General features: G+C 42.4%; 1 protein-coding gene across 2 annotated transcripts in view; it reads right to left on the minus strand.

The window, feature by feature from the left end:
* Nucleotides 1–13145, minus strand: part of SNED1 (sushi, nidogen and EGF like domains 1) — a 69159-nt gene that overhangs the window by 15848 nt on the left and 40166 nt on the right. For both annotated transcript variants that reach the window (XM_081863108.1, XM_081863109.1), the window contains 9 exons: nt 12598–12714; nt 12364–12480; nt 10536–10649; nt 9770–9943; nt 8745–8858; nt 4089–4202; nt 2640–2753; nt 2343–2456; nt 797–1093 (listed from right to left, as the gene is read on the minus strand). In XM_081863108.1, coding sequence (XP_081719234.1) covers nt 797–1093; nt 2343–2456; nt 2640–2753; nt 4089–4202; nt 8745–8858; nt 9770–9943; nt 10536–10649; nt 12364–12480; nt 12598–12714 — 1275 coding nt within the window. The remainder of the gene's footprint in view (nt 1–796; nt 1094–2342; nt 2457–2639; nt 2754–4088; nt 4203–8744; nt 8859–9769; nt 9944–10535; nt 10650–12363; nt 12481–12597; nt 12715–13145) is intronic.

Here is a 13145-nt window from a genome sequence, read left to right on the forward strand (position 1 = left end):
TAACACCTTGTTGGGGGCATTTCAAACACCACTAGAAAAACCCAAATACCCACCATCTATTAGTGGACTGAAGATCTTACGTCCATTTTGACATCTGAACATATCTTATAATCGACAATCTCATTTGGACACCAATTTCAATGGCTTATATAAATGCATATGTTTAAATAAGTCTGATGCATCATTCTTAACTTTTTAATGGATTGTTGGATTCTTCATGTTAATGGGAATGGATATTGCATTTCCCCCTTCGTTTTTTTCTCCTTCTTCCTTTTACAATATTTGCTATGCACCTAAAGCAAAATCCAAGCAATTTAGCCTCTTCTGGACTCTATTACATCATTATACTTAAAGGATTAGTAGACACTGAGAAACAAGATGTTCTTCTACAAATGTTTCTCGAGTGACAATTGTGTGGGGTGTGGTAATTGTTTTGTTTCGGAGATGGAACTTCCACTACATATTTCTTTTTAACAGCAACTTTTACTTCTATAGATGCCACTGCAGGAGAACAAGTACCGGGGGTGGAGGAGTGGAAATTCATGGGTGCAGGCCAATGTTTTTTGTGTTTTGAATATATAAACTTAATTTGTTGTGTGACAGCAATGACACCGGATTGGTAGGGAAGAAACTCCTCTTATAAACAAAATACATTGTGCTCTGTTGTTCCATATCGCTTGGGAAACGTGCTGTGTGCCTCTATGGGTCTGAAAGAGACCTGCAAACACAGTTGCCTCACTGCTGGAGCCAGGCATTTCTGCACCCACCACTCTATCCCGCTGAATGAGCTACTCACTAGTACGAGTGACGAGCATGACGGGCCTGCTGATATCATTCTTGTTGTTCGATTTGCGTTTGACTGAAAAGACAGAAATATTGTAGGCTTTGCCGGAGGCTAGTGCCCGCAAATGGTGGGCAGCACGGCTTCGGTCCACATAATCAGTCCAGCGGTAAGAGCCGTCGAAGGATACGTACGTCACGGCGTAGCCATCAATCATTTGCTTGGCAGCCGGGTCCATGGGAGGGCGCCAAGAGATTGTCAGCCCTGTCTCCTCCACCTTTTCCACCTTTAATGACGTTGGTGGCAGCAGCTCTTCAAGGTGTCAATGCAAATGAAAGAAAAGGAAGCATAATACATGTTAACAAACAGAATTATTGCCCTCCCTCATCTCATTATCGTATTTTTCATACAAGAGGAAGCAGGTAAGGCAGCCTTCCCCAATCTTGGGTCTCCAGTTGCTGTTGGATTCCAACCCCCATCATTCCCACCCAGCGTGATCAAGAATGGTGGGAACTGAAGTCCAATAATACCTGGGGACCCAAGGTTGGGGAATGCATAGTTTATGATTAATATAAACTTAATATATTAAGGCAAGACTGGCAGAATGCTAGCATTAAACATGCTGTGTTTCAAATATGGAATTCTGAACTGCATTAACTTTCATAACTTTTTTGAGGGGATACTGAGTATGCAGATCTGCAAAGAGAATCCACATCACATGGTGCATTATGAGCACAACAGATGGGAATGTGCTCATCTACTTTGCCCCAGTGGGAACAAGTTCTTGATGAGCATTCATACTGGGTAGTAATGCTACAGCAAGGTTCTGTGGGCCCTTGGCTCCCATTAGTTTACTCATTTGACTCTTAAGATCTAGCACTGGATCCTTGAATGATATTCTCTTCTGGTTTCAGTTCAGTTCAACTGGACAAGAATCACCAAAGTAACCCAACTTTCAACAAACATATATGAAGCCCTTCACAGCTTAGGATCAGTTTACTTCTGGGATTGCCTTACACCATATATACCCATTCAGCTGATTTGATCTGTGAAACTGGCAGTGTTAAGGTGCCATGTAATACTTGTTCTGCATTTTTAAGAAATTGGTCTTTTCATGTGGCATCACCTACTACACTTTAGAAATCCCTGACTATTGACATCTGGCAGGCACCTTCACTTTATTCTTTTCTTTTTGGTGCCTGATGAAAACATTTTTTGTTTAGAAAAAATAGAAGTTGCATGTTTAGACATATAGAAGTTGCATGTGTTTTAGTTCTTTTAAGCTGATGCTGATTTTAATCACCTTCTGAATAGGTTTGCTTTGCATTCTGTAAAATACAATGTCGGTTTGAATGTTGTGTTTTTCTTCCTTTTCTTTTGTAGTTTACTACTGTTATTTGTAAGATATAAAAAGTGATGTTATTCATTTCGAAAAACTCAATTAAAAAACCCAACCTATTTTAAAAAGGATTTTATTGCCTGCTATATGTCTACCATTTTCTGGGATCAGCATGGTTAGCAATGACTCTATTTCAGACAACTATGGAAATGGCTTTTTTACCTTTCTCACAGTTGTTGCCAGTATAGCCCACTTTGCAGGTACAGATGTGAGATCCGTTACTGGGCAGGCAGTAGCCTCTGCTCCCACAGGGGTTGGAGAAACAGGGGTCACTAGCTGGGGAAGAAGTGCAAAACGAACAGTTCAGAACAGTGGTTCTTCAAGACAGTGCAGGCTCCCTTAGGAAAATATGTCAGGAGAGGATCAGACTAAATACTGTCCCCCCCCATCTACCTTTCCTAAAAGGCTACTAAGAACCTTTGCATGTACTATGTGTGCTCCCATTCTGTATCAGCTTACCTATTTCACAATGGTAGCCAAAGAAGCCCTCTGGGCAGACACACAGGTAGGAGCCACTGTAATTTTCGCAATCTCCTCCGTTCCGACAAGGGTTTGATTCACAGGCATCCACTTCTGGAGGGCATAAATACACTCACTCAGATATCTGTAGGAGGTGTCACATGGAATTAAGAGGATGACTCTGCATCTGGTGGAGAATCCCTTGCAAAGATGCCTGCTGTAGTACAGTGCATTAGCTCCACGTGAAAACCCTCCCTGGGGCCATCCATCTGCACAGTATATTAATCTCCCCGGTAAATAAGAAATCAGCAGAAATTCAAGATAGATGGTGGCATGTTTCCTTAAGCCTGTCTAATTGCTGCTTACATGCAGCACCAAACCATTTACTTCTGAGTTACAGAATTTCCTGTTCAAGATTTTGCATACCTCTTATTAGACCATAGCCACTCACTACAGATGAGTTGCTTCCATGGGGAGACCTTGGCTGTGTACACCTATCTACAACATTAGCCACAATCTATATCTAAGTCAGTGTTTCCCAACCTTGGGCCTCCAGCTGTTTTTGAACTACAATTCCCACCATCCCTGACCACTGGTCTTGCTAGCTAGGGATGATGGGAGTTGTAGTCCAAAAACAGCTGGAGGCCCAAGGTTGGGAAACACTGATCTAAGTAAAGGTAAAAGGACCCCTGACCATTAGGTCCAGTCATCACCGACTCTGGGGTTGCGGTGCTCATCTCACTTTATTGGCCAAGGGAGCCGGCGTACAGCTTTGGGGGCATGTGGCCAGCATGACTAAGCCGCTTCTGGCACTTTGATGTGCTTTCGAACTGCTAGGTTGGTAGGAGCTGGGACCGAGCAACGGGAGCTCACCCCGTCGCGGGGATTCGAACCGCCAACCTTCTGATCGGCAAGCCCTAGGCTCTGTGGTTTAACCCACAGCACCACCCACGTCCCTATCTATCCTGTATCTATTCTATCATGAAATGCAGCATTTGGATGTTTTCCCCAGAAGCCAGCTTTGATCCAAATTGAGGAAAAGAGCAACCTTGCTATTTTTTAAAGTTGATAATGTGTATTAGCCAGCTAGTGCATGACACCATGCCGTTTGAAACCTTCTGAGTTAGAAAGGTCTTTAAATAGCATTTTCTATGGGTTAGAATAATGCTAACTTTCGTATGACTACTGTGTGAGGCTCACACAGCCTATGGCAGCTGAATTGGTTAAAGAAAATAACTCAGGTTTTCCAAGAATAACCTCTTTCAAAGCTTTGCCTTTGAACCTGAACTGTTACCAATATTAAGAAATTTATGCTAAAAGAAAGTGGGATATGTTAGTACCAGCGGAACAGATGGAGCAGCTTAAGGATATTTGGGAGATTCCAGTGATCTTGAATTGCTAGTAGGAAGTAGTGATAGAAGTTCCAAGAAGGGTCAACAGACTATTTACCCGTTTCACACTGAGTTCCAATGAAACCCTCAGGACAATGACAGGCAAAGGATCCTGGTCGATCTGTGCAGCTCCCACCATTCTTGCATGGATCAGACAGGCATTCATCAATCTCTGTAGAGAATGCAGAAGGGAGAGGGGGAGCAGTACAGTGGCTTCATCAGCACAACAACACTATCAAAGGTAGAAAACCAGCAGTAATGGGGTAGAAAGTGAAGAACTTTGTGTTTTTCTTCCTCATCTTAAACTCTGTTGTGGCAAAACAGTTTTAATTCTGCATAAATAGTGGGGCAGGAAGAGGGGAGAAGCAAGATAATTTTAACTCTTGCCAGCTGTAGCTATATGATGGTGTAAGTGTTGTTTACAGTACATTAATTGATATTTATTTTTGCAAAGAGCAATGGGGTTGCAGGGAGGTTTGATGGCAAGCACTTCTACTGTATTTTTCTGTGTATAAGACTAGGTGTTTTTTAAAAAAACCAAAAAAGTAGGTTTAAAATTGGGGCTCGTCTTATACACGGGTAGTGCTGAGGGGTGTTTTCTTAATTTGGAGTCCCCCAAAATAAGTGGCATCTTATACATGGGGGCGTCTTATACACGGAAAAATACGGTACTTCACCAACTGATGCTTTAAAATTATCACTTCATTAACAGATATAGTCTTGCCTGGTAACAGCACACAGGATTCACCAAAAGGTCCCCGACACCAGGGTAAGAGGCTATTTTATTGTTGCTGGGAAGAAACCCTACAAAGGTAGCAGCTCCGCATAAAGCAGCTTTTAGGTGGGGATGGAAAAAGAGAAAGGGACACCCAGAACTCCTAACACTGTGTCCTAAGAAATGAACAGTCATATTTAAGAGCATATTAGCACTAATAATTGGCCTTAGGAAGGGGATTTCCAAAGGATAAACCTCACATCTTACATCCTGTTTGCAAGCACAAATAAGAATTTGTAAATGAAGCATTATGCAAGTTAAAAAGTACTTTAGAATTGATAGGAATGTATTATATGAATAAAGAAAATTAATAACTACTACAGTATAAAAAATTGGTTAGTGAACCAACTGCCTGTTTTTATATTGCACCCCCTCCCCCTCATTAATAGACAATGGCATTTCTTCAAGCCTGCACTGCTCCATTCTTTAATAAGCAAGTAGGTGTGTTCCATGCCATTCCTTCCATTCCTGTCAGAAGGCAGGGCTTTCTATGTCAACTGTATTAAGGGCTTGGGCTTGGTTTTGTGTCTTCATTTCTCATACCTGAAAACAGAATTTTTCCTATCTGAAAATATGAATATAATGGGAAGTTATGCAGTCTTCCCCTGTTACTCAGTTCAGCAAGTTTAAAGAAAACACTCTCATGAAAGAGATCACTGATCATCCAAAGCTTGCTTTTGCCAATTTCCCCTCCCAGTCACAAAGTCGTTCCACAGAGAAACAAGGCGATGTTATTAAGCAACATAATTGAAATATTGTTACATAATAAAGTTTATTCCCCCCCCCCACATTTTAAGGCACAGTTTCTAGCAAGATGAGCCTTTCTATGCCATATCCCAAGAAGATGACTTGGGTATTTCAATGACATTGTTATTCTCCCCATAATCGGTCAATGTGGCTTTTTAAAAAGCATCGTTTTGTTTTATGTTACCCCTTTCCAGTTCATTGGAAGATAGGAGATTATTAACCAAATGAAAAACAACAAAGCTAGTGGACCTGATGGGATACCTGCTGAAATCTTCAAAGTGGGTGAAATTGAACTTACACAACAACTTCACAAGCTCATTGAAAAAAAATCTGGGAAAGAGAAGAGATCCCAGAAGACTTTAGGGATGCCAAAATTATCAATCTCTTTTTAAAAAGGTGACAGAACTGATTGCGGAAACTCTTGAGGCATCTCTCTATTAGCTGCAGCTGGCAAAATTCTTGCAAGGATCTTAGCAAACTGTCTCTTAACAATATCCGAGGTGACCCTTCCTAAATCCCAAAATGGGTTTTGGCCTTCTAGGGGGACAGTGGACATGATTTTCACCGCTTGACAGCTTCAAGAAAAATGCAGAGAGCAAAACCAACCCCTGCATATGGCATTTACTGACCTAAGACTTTTGACACTGTAAATCGTAATGCCCTGTGGACTGTCCTTCTGCAAATTGGCATTCTTTTCACTGCCATGATCCTACACTTTGTCAAAGGGAAACTCCCCACCGGAGTAGAAATCATATATTGAACAGATGGAAAGCTCTTAAATCTGAGCAGGCTAAAAGCAAAGAATAAGGTTACCGTAACTTCCGTCATAGAGCTTCAGTATGCTGATGACAACATAGTGTGCGCACACTCAGAGGATGACCTCCAAACCAGCCTAAATATCTTTGCAGAAGCTTATGAAAAGCTTGGCCTATCACTCAACATCCAAAAAACCAAAATGCTGCACCAACAAGTACAAAATAACCCCTCTGCAGTGCCACAAATCCAACTTGATGGTGTAACGTTGAAAAATGTCAATCACTTCTCCTACCTAGGCAGTTATCTTTCCACAAGGGCCAGCATTGATGACGAAATCCAGCATAGTCCAGCACACTATATAGTGTGTACACAGCTTTAAAAGTGCTCAGATTTATGTAGAGAGCACACAGAGTAGAAGCCTAATTGGCACAGTTTATCTGAACTGCAGTCCTGCTAAACTTTAAGTAGCCTTAGTTTCCTGGTGCTCACCATCATGACCAAGACCTCTATGCATTCAACTGGGCCACCACAACACTTATCACAGCTACCTCAACAAGCCAGCAACCTAAGTGGACTACCATCAACCCTTCATCAGCATCCCCTGCATCCACTCCCCTATATACTATGATGTACACCCATTCATTCACATTACTCACACAACTGTAATTGGTTGGATGGCAGCCAATACACACAATCTCAATCCAGGCAAGACAGAAGACGTACTACTGGTGGGTTAACTTTGGAGGTGGTGCACAGCCTCTTCTGGCAAATTAATACTGAGAAATATAAATCTCCTTCTGCAGTTCAACAAAAATTGCATCCCACAAATGCATGGGGTTTTAAATTTTACTTCAAACCTGCCCCCCGGTTTACTGAATTGTTTTAGGTCACGTGTAAAAACCGTAAGAAACATCAAAACAAGTAGCAACGGGAAAATACATATATTATTAAATATTAAAAGGTAGATATTTAAAGCAGAGATAATAAAGCAGTATAAATCTGGTGGCAGCAGAAATAACTAGCACAGGCTGTGAAAAAGTTCAGAAAGCTATTAAGTCTCAGTGTTCTAGTTCAAATGGCCTTGGGGTTCCAGAAACCCTTTCTATTAATTTATAATGACAGATCTCTGCATAAAACTGGCACTGACATATGGGCCGGATCAGACTTCATCCACTGGCCTTCACCAAATATTCATCCAGTAAAGGCTATTCATTTTCCTTTGGACTCTACCTATCAGTATCACTTCTGCTTTTGCCCTTTTCTCCCATCTCCTCATTCTCTCATCCCTAGCCCAAAGTGGGCCTTCCACCTGCAACTGCACATCTAAATCTCTTCACTGCTGTCAGGAGGAAGGGGAAGCTTGCTGTTGATAATGCCTCCTTATACTATAGCTGCTATACAAAGACCATCTCAATAAAGGGTTTGCCTCCACTTTCAGAGGCATTATACTTCTGCATGCCTGTTGCTAGGATTCAGAGGTAGGAACAGTGCCGTTGTACTCAGGTTCTCCTTGCGGGACTCCTAAAAACACCTGGATAGCCACTGTGGGAAGAGGATACTGGACTAGATGGACTTTTAGCCTGATGCAGCAAAACTCTTCTTGTCTTTTAGCATTCCCATTCTGCAGGTGGCTGAACCTTAATACAGAAAGGCAGGTCCCTTGCTAAAAGCTTCCTGGTCCTTTCTGAATTCAAAATTTTCAGTCATAAATATTTCTTTGACTGCTTTTTCTATTTGTTCTGCTGGATGCAATTCTCTATTGCTGATTTTCTTCTGTCTCCTATTGTATTTTGGTTAACCGCCCAGAGGACTTTGTCATTAGGTAGTATATAAACATTGGAACTAATTAAATAATAAATAAAATCAAAAGCTACATTACTCTGAAAACCACAGTACTCTAAAAAGAATTATACATTTTTATTTTAGGTGTATGTATACCCGGCCTCCCTAACTAAAGTCCTTATTTAAAAACATTGAACACACAACAGTACAACATTACAACGCCCCAGTTCTCCAGTGTTTTGACAAATGCCACTCTGCAGCTGGAGCTCCTGGCCTGGGATGGATTGTTGAAGCAACCAGATGTTAGTCCTTCACTGGGTTTCTTAAGCTGCTGCTGCTGCTTATGACTCTCACAGGATCTAGTGCCAGTGGCAGATGCAGGAAGTGTTGGGAGAGCAAAAGCATTAGAAGCCTCCCCATCAGTCCTCAGATGTTCCAGCTGCAACTTTGCTGCTGAATCTCTGGGCCACAGCAAGTCTCCTAGGAAATAATCCTGGTTCAGAAATGGCTCGATGTTAAGTCCCTCACGGGCCAGGGCTTTCTCAATGGGGCTTATGGTAACACTGATGGTACGCCCTGACATAGCACCGATGTGGTGCTATGGGCAACAACGTCATGCGACTTTCTGGCACACATACTTGCACATTCTCTTACCCAACTCACAGTGGTGTCCTGTATAGCCAGTTTTGCACAAGCACAGGAAAGTGGCAATTCGATCTTTACACAAGCCTCCGTTCATACACGGCTGAGATCTGCATTCATCAATTTCTGTAACAGAGAGGGGAGAAGAAGAAGAGTTTGGATTTGATATCCTGCTTTATCACTACCCGAAGGAGTCTCAAAGTGGCTAACATTCTCCTTTCCCTTCCTCCCCCACAACAAACACTCTGTGAGGTGAGTGGGGCTGAGAGACTTCAGAGAAGTGTGACTAGCCCAAGGTCACCCAGCAACTGCATGTGGAGGAGCGGGGAATCAAACCTGGTTCACCAGATTACGAGTCTACTGCTCTTAACCACTACACCACACTGGCTCTCAGTGATGACCATCTAGCTGTAATGGAAAACCATTAAAGCCCTGAAAGAGACACAGACACCCACACTCCTCCCTTATGTGCCAGGGCATGTGGATTGGAGCAGCCTACACATTAGGAAAGGTGCATGTCAGAAACAACCCCTCCCACTGCAGCATGGGAACCGGGGATAACAGGAACCAGAGGTGCAAACACAAATCTAGTCACACAGTAAGCACCACTAGTCAGGGGCAACATGCTGCCCATTAGCTGCTGGTCAAGAGGGGTTGCTTCCCTTTCACAGTATGGGTTATGTCAGCTTTGCCCAGCTTGCACCTTTTATAATGGCTTATCTGCCTTATCGTTTCCTTAAGCTTGAGAAGTGCTATGGTTTCCCCAAGGGGATTTTCCTCTCTCCTTTTATCAACTCCAAGACTTCCAAGATACACAAGAACGTTAGAACTCTGGAATAATCACAGGAACCAAAACTGGCACTGGTCTGGTTCCACTTTGTCTTCTCACAAGAACAATAGGCAGGTATCAGACACTGAAGAGTACAGTACTATAGTTCTGATGAAATATTAAAGTCACCAGAAACTGTTGCTTGAAGTTGAAAAGGACCTGATCACTCACTCACTCACTCACTCACTCAAATATAAAATCAAGTTACCGTTACACTCTGGAGGGTCACTCCAGACGCCTTGTGTTCTGCACACCCTGGGGTTATTCTGGGGACTGAGAACATAACCCAGATCACACCGGTATTCTGCCAGAGAGCCCAGCTTAGTGGAGTTAAATGCCACCTGGGCATGCTTCACCTCCTTGGGGGTACCACAGTCTACCTCTATAAGGAAAAGAAAGAGTGGGGGAGGGTGGAAGAAGAAAGGTTATAGAGCAATGCATTTGTTATATAGTCTATGAGCTGCACAATTAACACTGATGTAAATAAGGGCTCTGCCCTGATGAGAGCACTGGGGATAGTGAAGGCCTAGTTCTTCACACAGAACCTAAAAGGACATTCCCTTTTGTGTGAGCGACTTACTGAGTTACGTTAGAAAAGTTCTCATGCTGTGGCCTGCCTTCATCAGAGAAGCAAAAACTGCAATGCCAGCCTCTAAAATTAATGTCGCCAGGGCAAGCCTTCAGTGGTTAGCATCATTTGTTCCAAGAGACACTGCTCTTAGCTCCCAAATGCATTTTGTGGTGCTGCAAATAATTAGCATGGATCCGAGCTGCAAGTTCCAACCTGCCTTACACAAATTTCACAGAAGCTGAAATTTTCAGACAGAACTTCCAAAAACCTCCGGAAGCAGTCCAGAACATTAGCTGAATGGTTTTGCTTTTTAAAAGAATTGAAAACGTTGGCATGGCCCATTGTACTAGGACAGATGACCTATCACAGCTGACTATGGGGCATTACCTTTCTATGCGTTTACCTGATTGGCAGTGCCTTCCTGTGTAGCCAGCTGGGCATGTGCACAAATAGCTGTTGCCAAGATCCTGACAAGTGGCTCCATTTTCACATGGATGCAGGAGGCAAGGAGAAGGAGCTGTGAAAGCAGAGCCCAGCCCACCAATACAAAATTGTTCCATTTAGTATTCCAAACAGAGCTTACAAAAGCACCTTTAAAAAAGGAAACAACATGTGACAGTAACACAAATGATTTCTAACCCTAGTAATGCAGTCACACTGCAGGATATTTTATACCACCAACACCAGAGACTTAACTCTGTGTTACGCTAACTGCTCAGCTTGCATCATTGTTGGAATTTTGCATTCTGGATTTCCTCCAGGACTGCAGCATATGAGGAGGGGAGATTTAATTCTTCCCTCACCAGCTGCTATTCCAGTGAAAATAACCCCCCATGCTCCAGTTAGTAATGGAGTGGAGAAACTTCTATTGGTACCAATGGAGGGTGGAAGCCCTTTTGGTGCCAATGGAAGTTGTTGGCCCCCAATCACTAAAGGCAGCATAGGGAGAGGGGATTTCTATTGGGATCACAGAAGGGAAGGAGAAGATTAAACCTCCTCTCCTGAAGAACTGTAGAATCAATGGAAATCGTCCATTCCACTGTGCTTATGATTAATTTTTAGAAGTTCAATGACATAGCTGCAAGGCGCACAATTATCACAACCTGTAGTTATGCCACCCAAGCAGCTATGTTCTGAGCTTCCAGCAATGGTTCAACCTAGACCACTGATCAGTACTTTTGATTGCTGTTCAGGATAAATCCAGCTCCTAATTTCATAGCTTACTGTTTACCTCTACAATGGAAAGCAATCAAATCTTCAACACTTTGCTCAAATCTGCGATATAAACAATTCATTCATTCATTCATTTAGTTGAGTATTTCTAAATAGGGATTTCAGTAAATTATAACTCCTTGGAGATTCAACATCCTGATCCCAGCCTATTGAGATCAAGCAGGCTCCTTCACTGTACTCTTCCAGCACCTGCATAAAACATTCTTGCTCAGACAAGCCTACCCAGATGCTTAGAAAGTTGAGGTACTTTTAATCTGTTTTAATATTTTAACTTTTGTATGTTTTGAAGGTAGGGTTCTGAACTTTTATTGACTTTGCCATTATATTTTTTGTATACCACTCTGAGGTTTCACAACCAAGCGGTGTGTAAGTTTTATGAAGTAAATAAAGGAAACAATAGTGCTGCAGTCTCCTGAAAGTGGACTGGATAGCTACTAGCCATTATGAGTTGTGCTCAGGTTCGGCCTGTATGCTTCCTATAGGCATCTGGTTGGCTACTGTGAGATGAAGAAGCTGATCGGCCTAATCCAGCAGGCTCTTCTTATGTTCTTAACTCCCTTAGGTTGCCAAAAGGAGACCCCGTCTGATGGCTTTACCCTCTGGGGAGAGAAACCATACCTGCTGCCTAATGTCAATAGGCCGATCAGCCTATTCTTTTCTTGCCTTTTCTTGCCTTTTCTTTCACATGTGCTGCTCACATGTGGAAGTCCCCTCCAATCCCATAACTACATTTGGAACTCCCCCCTTCTCAATTGTTTTTTGGTGTTCCTCTTTCAACAAACCTCCAAAATGGAGATCTCAAACCCAGTTAACATCCATGTGGGATGTGCTGCTACAGTTGCTTTAAAATATGTGTGTTTTTATATATAGTTTTAATATATATATATATATATATATATATATATATATATGCGCAACTGTTTCACAAATATATATTTCAACATTGCAAATGCCTCATGGGAAGCGATTCATAAATGAAATAAATAATACACTAATACCTATCTCGCAGTGTCGCCCGGAATATCCTGGGAGGCAGTCACATTTGTACTTGCCAATATAGTGGAAACAGGTCCCCCCATTATGACAAGGCCCTGAGGCACAGGGGTCAGGTTTGCCTGTGAAAACAGAAGGTCCAGGTTACATAGCAAACAATTCCCTAACACCTCCCAAGAAGTCCCTTTACGCCCCCATCCCCTCGGCTAAAATTGTGGCAGTGCATGCAGTAGAGATACCTATCTCACAGTGCTTCCCCGTGAAGCGGTAAGGACAGGTGCAGTGGTATTCTCCATCTGATTCTTTACACGTCCCTCCATTGCGGCAGGGCCCAGAACTGCACAGCTTTGGCTTTGCTGGGAAGGGGAAAAAAATCCGTACTTGTTACAAGCCCCTTTAAAAGACAGGTGGAAGGAAGAGTTTCACTCACTGGCCCTCTAGCCCTTTCGCCAGGTTAAACTGTGTCCCTGACACCTTCCCTGACTAATCCAATGAAATAGGACTGGCAACAGATCCACGGCAGACAAAATAAAAGCACTTCCACATAAAGCATAATTAATTTTTATTGAATTTTCTTCCAAAGCAGGAGTCCCGATGTCTGCATCAGCTTAAGTTTTGCACATCACCATTGCTCAGTCTCACAGTTATGTCAACTAAAAGTGTTGCTCAACTGGAACAGACTAACAGCAACTGAAAGTGGTGTTTATTTGTGATAGGTTGCTATGTCATTTTTTCTGCCTTACAAAGTATGCTGAATATAAATTTGATGTTTAGAAGCTGTTTTTTT

Source organism: Podarcis erhardii, assembly GCF_964252035.2.
Source record: "Podarcis erhardii genome assembly, chromosome: 5".
Classification (NCBI taxonomy): Eukaryota; Metazoa; Chordata; class Lepidosauria; order Squamata; family Lacertidae; genus Podarcis; species Podarcis erhardii.